Source organism: Rana temporaria, chromosome 7 (genome assembly GCF_905171775.1).
Source record: "Rana temporaria chromosome 7, aRanTem1.1, whole genome shotgun sequence".
Lineage (NCBI taxonomy): Eukaryota > Metazoa > Chordata > Amphibia > Anura > Ranidae > Rana > Rana temporaria.
The window spans coordinates 37,709,844-37,724,458 of NC_053495.1; the positions used below are offsets into that span (position 1 = coordinate 37,709,844).

A 14,615-nucleotide genomic window follows, 5' to 3' on the forward strand; every position below is an offset into this window, starting at 1 on the left:
ATTAACCACATAAAACAGTATCTCAAAAACGTTAACATTACTCATTTGAAACAAAACCCAGATTGCAAAAAGAAAGAAAAAAAAATAGATTTGGCATGACCAGGAAAAATACAAGAAAATATTATAAAAATCTCATCCTTAATACATTATCTCATATAAACCTATTTACCACATAAAGGGAGATGAGTCCATGTAAAAGTACTAATACAAAAATGGCATAAAGGCTGATTAAAAAAAAAAAAGCTTCACACCAATCAAGGTGGTTCATCGAACGTGGTACACCAATTAAAGTGGAAGTAAACCCATCGATTTGATAGTTTAAAAAAAACTGTTAACATTCCCGGCATGCCGGAAATGCTAGCTGTCAAATTTGCTTGTGCTCTCAACCAAACTGTCAAATCATCCAATGGCTGGTTTCATAACTGATCACATGTGCAGCATCATGGCAGTTGCAGAATAAACAGAGGCAAAGATGGCAGCTTCCTTAGCTAAAAACGATAGTTGGGTTTACTTACACTTTAAGTAGAGGGATTATTCAGGCCCATTTCCTCCTGTTTAATGAAACAGAGAAGACATTCAGCTACCCAATGCACAGTATTGAAGAGTCAAGCAGCATAGCACAACAGGTTCCTCCAACCATGCAAGGAACCAAAAAGAAGGAGAGAGACCAAATACAACAGTTACCAAGAACGGAAGAGTGAAGCAGCCTAGCTCCAGCCAATCTCTTACCGTCCATGTGTCCCCACTCTTGTGGCTGTCTATATATTGGAATAAACCCTCAGGGAAGCTAATGGGCCCGACGTGCATATCTCATGGGCTTACTATGGGTAAGAAAGTGCAAGAGGAGATCATCCCAAGGGAGTACGGAGACAATGAAAATAATCCTCATTACCGTGCACCAAAATAATCGTTTTATATAGTAAAGTCCCCTCTAAAGCCAGTAATGTATTTTCAAATTTTGATATATCTTAGGTGGCACACGTATGTTTTTTAAGGAACTGAAGAGCCAAAGTGGTGTTTCCAAAGATTGAGCATCTCTAATAAAAGAAATGTATTAACACAACACGACCATATAGCCATAATAAATTTAGAAAAATGCAAGCTTTTCTGCATAAAAAAAAGATCACATTATTTTGACTCAGTATATATTATATCATGGGATATATGATTTGTCTCCTCTAAATAAAATGCATGGCTACAAAGAGCACCATTTTTAGAGGCCTGGACAGTATATTAGCTGCTTCGTCTTGCTTTTTGAAGCAGGTCTGATAAGTGTGCGTTAATGCTGGACTTTTAAGGGTAGTGATTAGTTTTAGTAAAGAATGTGTTATCCTCACTGGAATTAAAGGGGTTATAAAGGTTTGTTTTTTATTTCCTAAATAGGTTCCCTTAAGCTAGTGCATTGTTGGTTCACTTTCTTTTTCCTTCGATTTCCCTTCTAAATTTTTTTTTTCTTTGTCTGAATTTCTCACTTCCTGTTCCTACCCAGCGTCTCCCCGCATGGGATGTAGTCACGCGGGAGAGGACGAGCACGCTGACTAACCCCCAGCCAGAACAGCTTGGATGATGGTGGAAAGCTTACTGCAGAGAAACAGGAAGTGAGAAATTCAGACAAAGAAAAAAAATTTTTTAGAAGGGAAATCGAAGGAAAAAGAAAGTGAACCAACAATGCACTAGCTTAAAGGAACACATTTAGGGCCTGATCCACAGCCGCCGAGCGCAACTTAACTTTTCAGAGTTAAGTTACACTGCCGCAAATCTCCCAAGTTAGGTGCCGATCCACAAAGCACTTACCTGGAAATTTTGCGGCGGTGTAACTTAACTCCGTCCGGCGCAAGGCGTTCCTAATACAAATGGGCGATTCCCATTTAAATTAGGCGCGCTCCCACGCCGGACGTACTGCGCATGCTCCGTCGGGTAACTTACCCGACGTGCATTGCGCTAACTGACGTCGCTCCGACGTCATTTGCTTAGACGTTAACGTAAATGGCGTCCAGCGCCATTCACGAACGTCTTACGCAAACGACGTAGAATTTCAATTTCGACGCGGGAACGACGGCCATACTTAACATGGCTTAAGAGAGCTAGGGCTGAGCCCTAGTTTTACGCGGCGTAACTCGACGTAAACGACGTAGAATTAGCGCGAAGGGCCCGTCGGAACGTTCGTGGATCGCCGTAAGTGTTCATTTGCATATTCTAGGCCGGCCGCAATGGCCTCGCCACCTAGCGGCCGGCCTAGAATTGCATCCTTAAGATCAGACAGTGTAATTCAATTACACATGTCGGATCTTCTGCCTATCTATGGTAAACTGATTCTGTGGATCAGTTCCATAGATAGAAACAGGGATACGACGGCGTATCAGTAGATACGCCGGCGTATCCCTTTTGTGGATTACCCCCTTAGAAAATAAAAAACAAACCTTTACAACCCCTTTAAGCTTGTTGGTGAAGTAAAGACCCAATTCTGGGCCTGGCCTGCTGCCTCTCTACTCATGGAAGTCGAATGGCTCAACAGATGTGTGTGAATAGGAGCGCCTAGTACAAATTTCCATCCTGCTTGAAATTTGCTCACGTCCTGTATTAGCCAAGACCATCAGATACAGCCAACACGATTCTGGGGAAAGGACTCCCCCTTTTCTCAAGGCTTCGGCAACAATTTTGTTATAAGTTGAGGATGAAATAATATAAGGATCCTGAGCTGAGGCTGGAGTGAAGCCATCATGTCGCTATGGCCGGCTGGATCTAACAGATACAATTACATTTTTAAAGAACTTTCAAGCGAGTAGGAAGTGTGTACTAGGTGCTCCTGACCACACACCCAGAAGTTGCTTTTTAAAGGAGGACCCCAGCTAAACAGCTATATGCACAATAAAATATATATATTTTTTTCCTACCAATGGACTATAATTCTGTTCAGCCTGTCTTGTGACTCCAGTACTCTGGTACACCAAAACCAATAGGGAAGAGAAGGGATCACCGCTCCAGGTGGGTCACTATGTAGAGATGGACTGACTCAGGATACCGTGGGTGCTGGCAATGTACTGACCATGCATAAGATACAAAGAAAGAGGATGGATAGCCATGATTAAGCACTAGGCTATCTACCTGTTCCTTTGTTGCACCTTGTGAAGTGATGTACTTGCTGTGTTTTTTTGAATAAAAGACAACCGTTTGGTCATTGGAGTGCGGCTATCCATCCTCTTTCTTCGTATCTTATGCATACTCTGGTACACCGTTTACCCAAGAGGATGCCACCTCTAACTCTTGGTTCAGCATTACAGCTTTATCATCTTCCAGGTCACTCAAGCAGGAATCAGCAATGTGATCACGTGTCTCACTAGCAGGTTAGTACGGGCAAGGGGACACTGGAAGACACAAAGCTGAACCATGAAATAAAGGTGTCACCTGTCTATGCCGTGTAGAAACCACAAGACCATGCATACGTATTTATCACTATATTGTGTTAAGCCATTTGCCTGGAGTTTCACCAGACTTTGATTTCATCACCTTAATGGCATGGAGATCATTATCATGGGAATAATTCTATATACTAATGTGATAGTTCATCTACAGTATTTAAATCCAGTAGATCTCTCATACAACCAGTTTAAACAGAAGACGTAAATATAACTTTCTTCCCAAAAATATAACTTGGCATTCCAAGCAATCTGCCACCAATATAAACCAGTTAATCCGCTAACTATGGATAATTAATTATCACATTAATAAATCATTTATTAGGTTCCCTTATCAAATTATATAACAGATAGGTAAACAGTATTATTTACAATGATTAGTGCAAAAGATTACATTCACAAATTATATAATGTTGGTTCTGAGGTTACAGAACGTAAATCTAAAAGAATTTGGTTGTAGAATAAGTGTATCATGCTGTCTCTCATTTGACTAAGTGTTTGAAACACGAATAGTCCGTTTTGCCCAAACCACCAATCAGATTGACTTTTTCTCTCCTGCAGTACTGGAGGAATTGTTGCTTCTGATTGGCTGGTGAGACATTTAAGGCAGGCTTTCTTTCCATCACTGTTGTGGATAGGACCTGCATGAACTATGGATGAAGCCTAGTACTACTGGTGCCCGTTTCTCTGAAACGGACCATAAAACGTTTTTTACTGTGTGCAATCTAGACAAAAAAAATAAAAAATCTTCCTAAAAAAAAAAAAAAAAAATAAAAAGCAGCCAACATTTTCAAATGTTTTTTTAGGGATAGTTTGCCGTTGAGCTTGTGACCCTCAGCCATCAAAGGACGCCTTACATCATTGTCTCTTCCGTCACTTTATAAAAAAAAATACAATTACACAACCAAAACTCTAATAAGGATCACCATATAAAATGAATACAATATGCAAAGATGACAAAAACTTATGGCCAGATTCACATAGAAATGCCCAGGCGAAGTCGAATCCAGGAAGAATTTGCGCCGTAAGTTACGGCGGCGTAGTGTATCTCTCGGCGCGTAATTCAAATCGGCGGGTAGGGGGCGTGTTTCATTTAAATGAAGCACGTCCCCGCGCCAAATGAACTGCGCATGGACCGTTTCTAAATTTCCCGCCGTGCATTGCGCTAAATGACGTCGCAACAACGTAATTTTTTTAACTTAGACGTGAATTACGTCCATCCCGATTCACAGACGACTTACGCAAAAAAAAAAAATATTCAAATTTCGACGCGGGAACGACGGCCATACTTCACATGGCAAGTCTAACTATACGCCGCAAAAAAGCAGCTTTAACTATACGCCGGAAAAAGCCGACTAGAGACGACGTAAGAGAATGCGACGGCCGCGCGTACATTCGTGGATCGTTGGAAAAAGCTAATTTGCATACCCGACACGGGAAACGACGAAGAACTCCACCCAGCGGACGCCGAAGTATTGCATCTAAGATCCGAAGGCGTACAAAGCCGTACGCCTGTCGGATCTAACCCAGATGCCGTTGTATCTTGGTTTGAGGATTCAAACTAAAGATACGACGTGGGAAATTTGAAAGTACGCCGGCGTATCAGTAGATATGCCAGCGTACTCTCTCTCTGGATCTGGCCCTCAGATTTTACCATAAAAAGTGGTCTAAGCCAATAAGCAGGAACCAACAATTTTATGGACAAATCCTATAAATCTGGGAATGTCCCTGGAAATCTATGACAAGTGGGAGCTATGTGTTTGAGTAGAAAACAAGGCCAAGTATACAACTGACGGACGCGGTTTATCGAACAATCCGACCGTCTGTATGCTCCATCGGACAATTGTTGTCGGAATTTCCACAGACAAATGTTGGCTGTGCATGCTCTCAAACTTTCCGACAACAAATGTGTTTCGTCGGATCATCCGATTGTGTGTGCACAAGTCCATCGGACTAAAATCCAAAGTACAATGCATGCTCCGAACCAATGCATGCTCCGAACCAATGCTAAACATCAGAAAACAATAGCAGAAGTTGCCCAAAGGGTGGCGGTAAAGAGCTGAAAAACCACGTAGTTTGGTGAATGTTGGCTGAAAATGTTCTGCCGTGTGTATACAGAACAAGTTTACAGCCAGCGCCCTTCGGACCAAAATCCACGGAGGTTTACCCATCCAAGGTTTTGTTATTCTGTTTAGCCAAGTTTGTGATCTAGGTATCCCTAGAAGCAGAAAGGTGAAAACAAGAACAGAATATACAAAGCTTCAATGTGTTAATGGTAGTCCGATCGTGTGTACGAGGCTTTAGGCACATATTTCCTCTATTCAATGGTTAGTCATTGAACCTTCTATCAAGGAATCATGAGGACAACGCAAGTCACATCCACCTTCTTTACATGTTCATCGTGTACAATACAAACACAGAACCTGAAAAAAACACTGTAAACGGCTATTGCCATATAAAGGCCATACACAAAACATTTAAAAAAACTCACTAAGAGCAAAGCGCCTTTTGTGGTAGTACGGGAGGTTATCCAAGAAAATTCCACATTACGAGGAGGACAGTTTGGAAAATGTTAGTTTGCTGGCCATCGTGCCGATCTTTTAGCATTAATACTTTGCGTCAGTGACCTGGAACTAGTATGCAGATCAGCTGTTCTGACTGCTCTGGTCAATGACAGTGAAGATAATGAGGCCAAACCACCCGCATTTTCAGAAAGAGGTCTGCAGTCCTCCAGGGGCGGTCTGACAACTCATGGGGCCCCCGGGCAATAGAAGATTATGGGGCCCCTGTGCTTACAGATGGCCACCACGCCAGGAGGCAGTGCAGAGGCGGGAGCAGCTAAAATCTCAGGATTTTCACATCAAGAGCATGTCGGTATCGGACATATCAAGGACAGATGTAAAAAAACAAAACAAAAAAAAAAACACAGATTTTTACATACTGTCCCTGGTTTTAATGAACCTGGCAACCCTGATGGGCCCCCCTAGTGGCATAGGGCCCTCAGGCAGTGCCCGAGTGCCCAAATGGTCAGTCTGCCCCTGTAGTCCTCTAATTCATTCAACACGGCTTTCCTCTTAATCAGTGATCTCCAAACTGCGGGCAAGATATGGCCCATTGTTTGCCTTTATCCAACCCTTGGGGCATATTCCTTCCACTGACAACAACAAGGCGCTATTACTCCAACTGACGGGGAACAATTCCTTCCACTTATACCAATGATTGGAAAAATTCCTCCCATCAATACAAATGATGGGGCACTATTCCTCCTACTAATACCAACAATCGGCAATATTCCTCCCACCACTAGAGAACCGCAACAGCATAAGACCCGGCCCCTTAACTGAGATCAACCAGGAGGAGATGAAAGGTTCTCAGGTGTACGGTTACCTGTGATGTGCCTTTCCCTAGCAACCAAGACGCCTGAACTGGGGAAAATAAGACTCTGGGCATCAGATATGGGCTCAGCTGTCACAAAGCCCTCAGCTTTCTTACAGCGTCCTAAGTTATTTACAGCTTTTTTGTAAGTAGAAAGTTTAATTCTTCTCTGGAAAAGCACTGCAAAAACATATAGCTGGATTCAGATAGCTTTACGCCGGCGTATCAGTAGATACGCCGACGTAACTCTGAATCTACGCCGTCCTAAATTTAAGCGTATTCTGGAAACCAGATACGCTTAAATTAGGCTAAGGTACGAGCGGCGTAAGTCTCCTACGCCGTCGTATCTTAGGGTGCAATATTTACGCTGGCCGCTAGGTGGCGCTTCCGTTGAGTTCGGCGTACAATATTCAAATGACTAGATACGCCGATTCAGAAACATACGTGTGCCCGGCGCATTTTTTTTTACGTCGTTTACGTACGGCTTTTTCCGGCGTAAAGTTAGTCGAACAAATAGCTGGCCTAGTCAATGTCAAGTATGGCCATCGTTCCCGCGGCGAAATTTGAAATTTTTACGTAAGTCGTCCGTGAATGGGGCTGGACGTAATTTACGTTCACGTCGAAACCAATACGTCCTTGCGGCGTACTTTGGAGCAATGCACACCGGGATATGTACATGGACGGCGCATGCGCCGTTCGTAAAAAACGTCAATCACGTCGGGCCACCAATCATTTACATAAAACACGCCCCCCTCATCCTCATTTGAATTAGGCGCGCTTGCGCCGGTGCCATTTACGATACGCCGCCGTAACTTAGGAGGCAAGTGCTTTGTGAATACAGCACTTGCCTCTCTGACTTATGGCGGCGTAGTGCAAATACGATACGCTACGCCGCCTGAAAGATGCGCCGCCCTACCTGAATCTAGCTAATAAAGTACACGCTGTTACACCTGAAATTTGCTCATTCTTTGCATTTTTTCCTGCATGTTAACCAGCCATGGTCCGGTCTACAGAGGCCACCGACTATAAAGCTTAGCTGCTAATGCCTATCATTAAACAATACAATTTAGTAAGGATTTAGGAACTAAAGATGTTTCAACTGTGAATAGCTAAAAACTGCTAATTTGAAAACATAAATGCATTTTATTTTTTTAATAAATCCCAACAATAATAGTTTTTAGCGCATAGCCCCTAATTAAATCCCAACAATAATAATTTTTGTATAGCCCCTAAATGACACAAGTGTGTAAAATTCCCTTTGGCTGATACTCAATAACATTCTTCAAGATTCCTTGGCCTGTGTGTTCTTCACCGAATGCACACGAGTAAAATAAGAAACATACGATCATTCAGGGACTTCATGATGATGACAAACGTTGCCTTTCACTTTTAGCTGTATCAACTTTCAACATAATCAGGAACTGCCGACCCTTTCTCGTGTTTCAGCTATCCTAAAAGGGCATAAAAGTTGTACAGTAAAACCTTGGATTGCGAGTAACGCGGTTAACGAGCGTTTCACAATACGAGCAATATTTTTTTTTAAATCCTGACTCGGTTTGCGATTGTTGTCTTGCAATACGTGCAGGATTTAAGCCTATGTGGTGTGCAGTATCACATTTGGCCAGAGGTGTGGGGCGGCGCCGGAGCCGATCGGAAATACTCTGTTCCCAAGCCTTTCCGGGGGTGTTTCCGAGGGAAGCCAAACGTTCTCCGAGTCTCTCTGGTGCCCCCCTACCTCTGGCCACGTGCGGTATAGCATGCCATAGAAATCAATGTGAAACTAATTATTTTAGTTTCCATTGACTTCTATGGGAAAACTTGCTTTGATATGCGAGTGCTTTGGATTACAATCTTTCCCCTGGAACGGATTATGTGCGTAATCCAAGGTTCCACTGTACCACCCCCATTAATGCCTCGTGTTGAAGAAACCTTTTTACACTATTCAAAAACAGGTTAGAGGTGGTGGCCTAAAATTCAGATACAGTTGAACCTCGGATTACGCGCAAAATCCGTTCAAGGAGAATGCTCGTAGTCCAAAGTACTCTCATATCAAAGCAAGTTTTCCCATTGAAGTCAATGGAAACGAAAATAATTTGTTCCGCATTGACTTCTTTGGGATGCAATACCGAATGCGGCCAGAGGTGGGGGGGTGCCAGAGATCGCCGAAAAGCTCCGATGACACTTCGGCTTGTTTCCTGCGGCCCTGTACCTCAGGCCAAATGAGGTACTGCAGGCCAATGTTCAGCTGTTCTCAGCTCCTGCGCCCCCGTACCTCAGGCCAAATGAGGTACTGCAGGCCTATTTTCGGCTCTGCTCTGCGCCACCGTACCTCTGGCCAAATGAGGTACTGTAGGCCTATTTAGCTTGAATTCTGCTCGTCAACACTCGCAAACCGAGTCAGAATTAAAAACAAAAGTTGCTCGCAAATCAAAACGCTCTCAAACCAAGTTACTCTTAAACCAAGGTTCCACTGTATATCCCTCGGAGGAGTTCCTCACACCCTTGTAAATGAGATAAATCTAATGGTACTATAGAGAACAAGAAAAATATTTGCTTGTGATTAAAGAGGTTATCTGGAAAATCGGTCATTAGTGTAGAAAGGCGGTTCAGTGGTTTTAAGGTACTCAGCTCATAACTTCAATGGTAGGCTGATGCAAAATCTGCTGTTTCCTGGAGAACCTCTTTAATCCATATCATTCTTAAAATTATTTAAAAGCTAATAATTTATACAGAAGATCTGCATTGTTCAAAAACCAACAATGATGGAGTATAAAGGGAAAATATAACAAATGCCACTCCCAGTTACAAGCCTAATGCCACGTACACACGATCCGAAAATTGGACGACAGATTTTCGTGCATGTCCGATAAAATAATATCGGATGAACTAAAATGATTGGCTCGTCCAGCCCTGTACTAACGATCCGATTATCGGACGATTCTTCCTCGGACGACATTTTTCGTACAATATTTGGATCGTGTGTACGTGGCATAAGAGATGACGTAAACCAGAAAAAAAAAAAAAGACATAAAAACACCAAATCTTCAGTCTGTTGGAGCATTTCAGAGCAGAAGGAATAACAAAAACCTGACCTCGCTCTGTAGTGCGATCAAGTGTCCTTGTACTTGTCACAAAATCATGGCAAAAATTCGGATTTTAAGGGCAAATAACGCACGGCTGCATATATTCATTAAAAAGGCTTTCAGAATAATCAAATAATAATAGAAAAGAGCTCTGGTATATCTCTCTGCCTCACATGCTAATTGTGCCGTAGCATCAACTGCCGCTAAGTCTCTGCTTGTTTCTGCTCTCATGCCTCTGACTCTCGTTTCTTTTTTCCGTCTTCGCTGGGCTCGCTGTCTTCTGATTGGCTGGAGTTGAGGACTACAAACTGTCCTTCTGTGCTGGCCTGGTTGGGTCTACTGGAAGCAGCGATTAAGCGACTCTGCTCTTCCAAGTCCTAGAAGAAAGAACATTAAAAATATATTTTAGAGGCACTTGGCACTCGTGTGAAACCCTCTGCATTGGTCAGTGCTGCTTAGGAGCTAATTAATCGTCAAGAATCGTTAATAGGATTTTTTTTCCTGTTGAGATCTTGACAAAGTATTTCCCGATCTTCCTATGCAGAGAATTCTCTCTGCTCTGCTAAAGCCACAGCTGTAAAATCCAGGGAGTCTGCCAAGTATCACAACATTCTGTATCGGTGGAACGTTAAAGGAACACTAAAGGTTTGTTTTTTATTAAATCAATTGATTGCTGTAAGCTTGAGCATTTAAATATCACTTACCTCGTTTTTCCTTTTGACCTCCAAAATACAGTAATCCAGGTTTGAAAATGCCATTTCCTGTCTCTCGTCTTCTTGCTTTCCACCAGCATCTGAGCCGTTTTTCATGGTGGAAAGAAGAATGTGCTCACCCCCACCCTATGACTACAGCCCTGCGTGAAGATGCTCTCTTATCCCTCACAGCCATGGAGGCTAAGCCTAATGGGAACTGTAGTTCCCATTAGGCCGTGATGTAGCAAGAATAAATGCGCACCGCAAACCAGGAAGTCAGTGAGAATAATGATTCAGGAGTGATGGAGGTGAATAAAAGCTCGATTTCAACAGGTATCAAACTAGTTATAATGCAAAACATTACTTTTTACTTTATCAGCTACTGTCAGACTTTAATTTAAGAGGAAAATATTTTTGTCTTTACAACCCCTTTAAGGCCCCTTTCACATTGAGGAGTTTTTCAGGCGGTACAGCGCTAAAAATTGCGCTGCTATCGCGCCTGAAAAACTCCTTCACTGCAGACTCAATGTGAAAGCCCGAGGGCTTTCACACTGAGGCGATGCGCTGGCGGGAGACAAAAAAATCTCCTGTCAGCAGCATCTTTGGAGCGGTGAGAGGAGCGGCATGTATACCGCTCCTTCACCGCTCCTTCCCATTGAAAACAATGGGAAACCGCGGCAATACCGCCCGCAATGCGCCTCTATAGAGGCGCATTGCGGGCGGTATTAACTCTTTATCGCCCGCTAGCGGGGGTTAATACCGCACCGCTAGCGGCTGATACCCGCGGCAATTCCGGCGGTATAGCGCCGCTATTTTTAGCGGCGTTATACCGCCACCGTAGCTCCCGCCCCAGTCTGAAAGGGGCCTAAGTCTAAACATTGTAACAATTTGTCTTTTACATCAGAGAAATAGACTTGGCGTGTAAATTATGAACGTTTAACAACTTAAACACCAAACCTTTTTCTGACATTTGTAGGTTTCAAGTTTAAAATCATTTTTTTTGCTAGAAAATGACTTAGAACCCCCAAACATATATATATATAAAATGTATATATATATATATATATATATATATATATATATATATATATATATATTACACACACGCGATCCGATTCATGTCAGAACTGTCGGTTTGCACTGCTATACGAGAGCTGAAATTGGGGTTGTCATTAAGATATGACGCTCCCCAGCAGTTCGCATATGGCAGTGTGAACTGCTGTGCGTGTCGGGTGCGATGCGGGAACTCGCAAACATAAAGGCTGATTAATGCTGTTGCAAAGAAAACAGGGTGTACATGGAGTTGCCCATAGCAACCAGACTCAGATTCTTAGATACAGCTGATTTACGATATAAAGGACTGAAATGTCAAGAGCACCAATTACAACGTTTTACCAATTTCTTAAAAATGTAAACAAGGAACTGAAAGTGGTTTTAAACCCAAAACCAAAAATGGATTGCAGTTTACCAATCAGATTTGATGGCTGCATTTTTCTTTTTTTTTAGTTCGTTTTCATTTCCCTCCTCTGTTTTCACCTGGTGATCTGGCCAGAAACACACCTCCTGTATTAGAATTCCCCCACTCTGAATGAAGGAGCACAGGGGGCACCTTTGGACAGCAGTATTATCAGTCTGGGGGAGGGGAATGTTCAATGTACTAGCAAATTTAGATACAATAACAAATTGATCACCTTTTAAGAATTGGTAAGTTGCAATATAATAAAATGTTTGCTTTTGTGTTTAATACCGCTTAAGTCTGCTTTGATCAATGGCCAACTCTGATTACCCCCTGCGCCTATAAAGCAGCCAGTGCTCCTGGGTTTCCTCATATTACCTTTTCTATCTGTTTCTGTTTGCTGATTTCCTTTTCTTGCTTTTCTTTGACTTTCTCGATTTCTTTCTGTTTCTCAGAGGCTCTTCGGTCCTTTGGGGGAAAAAAGGGTAAGATATTGCGGGGTTTGTAGAAACCATAACCACATGATCGCGTATAAGTCAGGAATATACATACCAATTCAGCGTGGAGTGCAATCTGCTTAGCTAGACCAACGGAGTCACAAATCTGTGAACAAATGATAAACGGATATTAAATATCTGACACTGGCAGGGCTAGAAACAAATCCAGGTCTCATATTGTGGCCCTGACTGTCAATCCACATCTGATACAGTTTTGAAATGGATGTGAAAGGGCAGCTTATGATCTGGATGATGTTCAGAAATATCACAATTCTACTACAAAGCAGGTTATGATTACCTTTTCTCCCTCATTGTTTGACTCAAAAATATAACACACGGAAACAGGGCGACCTTCTGAACGCCCTCCCGCTGTACGCAGAACAAACCCAAATAATCGTTTGTTTTCCTGATGTGTGGAGTACAAAACCACATTTGGCAATGGGAACTGTAGAGGAAACAAAACCAAACTTTGTTACATTAAACGCTACGAATACATTTATTAAAAGCAAAGAGACAAGCATAGATTTGGTTGCTTGAATACATTTGTCTTTGTCCCTATTGAAAGCGTTTTTATTTTCTTCCACTATAGCAGGGGTCTCCAAACTTTTTATCCCGAGGGCCACATTGTAGATTTTACAAATATTCACGGGCAGAAAAAAATGTGTTCATTATAAATAAATGAATAACATGTAAATAATCTCATCATAGCCTTTCCGCGCGTCTGTGTCGCCGCCAGAGCCTTTCCACACGTCTGTGTCCCCATCATCGTGTCCCCATCATCTTGTCCCCAGCAGAATGTTCCCATCACTGTCCCCATCATCGTGTCCCCATCATCTTGTCCCCAGCAGAATGTTCCCATCACTGTCCCCATCATCGTGTCCCCATCATCTTGTCTCCAGCAGAATGTTCCCATCACTGTCCCCATCATCTTGCCCCCAGCAGAATGTTCCCATCAGTGTCTCCATCATCTTGTCCCCAGCAGAATGTTCCCATCAACTTATCCCCAGCAGAGTGTTCCCATCAGTGTCCCCAGCAGAGTGTCCCCATCATCTTGTCCCCAGCAGAGTGTTCCCATCAGTGTCCCCAGCAGAGTGTTCCCATCAGTGTCCCCAGCAGAGTGTTCCCATCAGTGACCCCAGCAGAGTGTTCCCATCAGTGACCCCAGCAGAGTGTTCCCATCAGTGACCCCAGCAGAGTGTTCCCATCAGTGTCCCCAGCAGAGTGTTCCCCATCAGTGTCCCCAGCAGAGTGTTCCCCATCAGTGTCCCCAGCAGAGTGTTCCCCATCAGTGTCCCCAGCAGAGTGTTCCCCATCAGTGTCCCCAGCAGAGTGTTCCCATCAGTGTCCCCATCATCTTGTCCCCAGCAGAATGTTCCCATCATCTTGTCCCCATCATCTTGTCCCCAGCAGAATGTTCCCATCAGTGTCCCCATCATCTTGTCCCCAGCAGAATGTTCCCATCACTGTCCCCATCATCTTATCCCCAGCAGAGTGTCCCCATCATCTTGTCCCCATCAGTGTCCCCAGCAGAGTGTTCCCCATCAGTGTCCCCAGCAGAGTGTCCCAATCATCTTGTCCCCATCAGTGTCCCCCAGCACAGTGTTCCCCATCAGTGTGCCCAGCAGAGTGTTCCCCATCAGTGTCCCCAGCATCAAGTTCCCCATCGCTGTCCCCAGCATCAAGTTCCCCATCGATGTCCCCAGCATCAAGTTCCCCATCGGTGTCCCCAGCATCAAGTTCCCCATCGGTGTCCCCAGCATCAAGTTCCCCATCGGTGTCCCCAGCATCAAGTTCCCCATCGGTGTCCCCAGCATCAAGTTTCCCATCAGCGCCCCCAGCATCCAGTTCCCCATCAGCGCCCCCAGCATCCAGTTCCCCATCAGCGCCCCCAGCATCCAGTTCCCCATCAGCGCCCCCAGCATCCAGTTCCCCATCAGCGCCCCCAGCATCCAGTTCCCCATCAGCGCCCCCAGCATCCAGTTCCCCATCAGCGCCCCCAGCATCCAGTTCCCCATCAGCGCCCCCAGCATCCAGTTCCCCATCAGCGCCCCCAGCATCCAGTTCCCCATCAGCGTCCCCAGCATCCAGTTCCCCAT

General features: G+C 43.9%; 1 protein-coding gene across 1 annotated transcript in view; it reads right to left on the bottom strand.

Annotated features, from left to right (window-relative positions):
- Positions 1 to 9,766: 9,766 nt before the first annotated feature.
- APPL1 (adaptor protein, phosphotyrosine interacting with PH domain and leucine zipper 1) overlaps positions 9,767 to 14,615 on the bottom strand; it is a 59,382-nt gene continuing 54,533 nt past the window's right edge. The window contains exons 19-22 of the mRNA XM_040359241.1: positions 12,818 to 12,964; positions 12,575 to 12,625; positions 12,401 to 12,490; positions 9,767 to 10,251 (exon numbers count right to left, since the gene is read on the bottom strand). Coding sequence (XP_040215175.1) covers positions 10,102 to 10,251; positions 12,401 to 12,490; positions 12,575 to 12,625; positions 12,818 to 12,964 — 438 coding nt within the window. The 3' untranslated portion in view covers positions 9,767 to 10,101. The remainder of the gene's footprint in view (positions 10,252 to 12,400; positions 12,491 to 12,574; positions 12,626 to 12,817; positions 12,965 to 14,615) is intronic.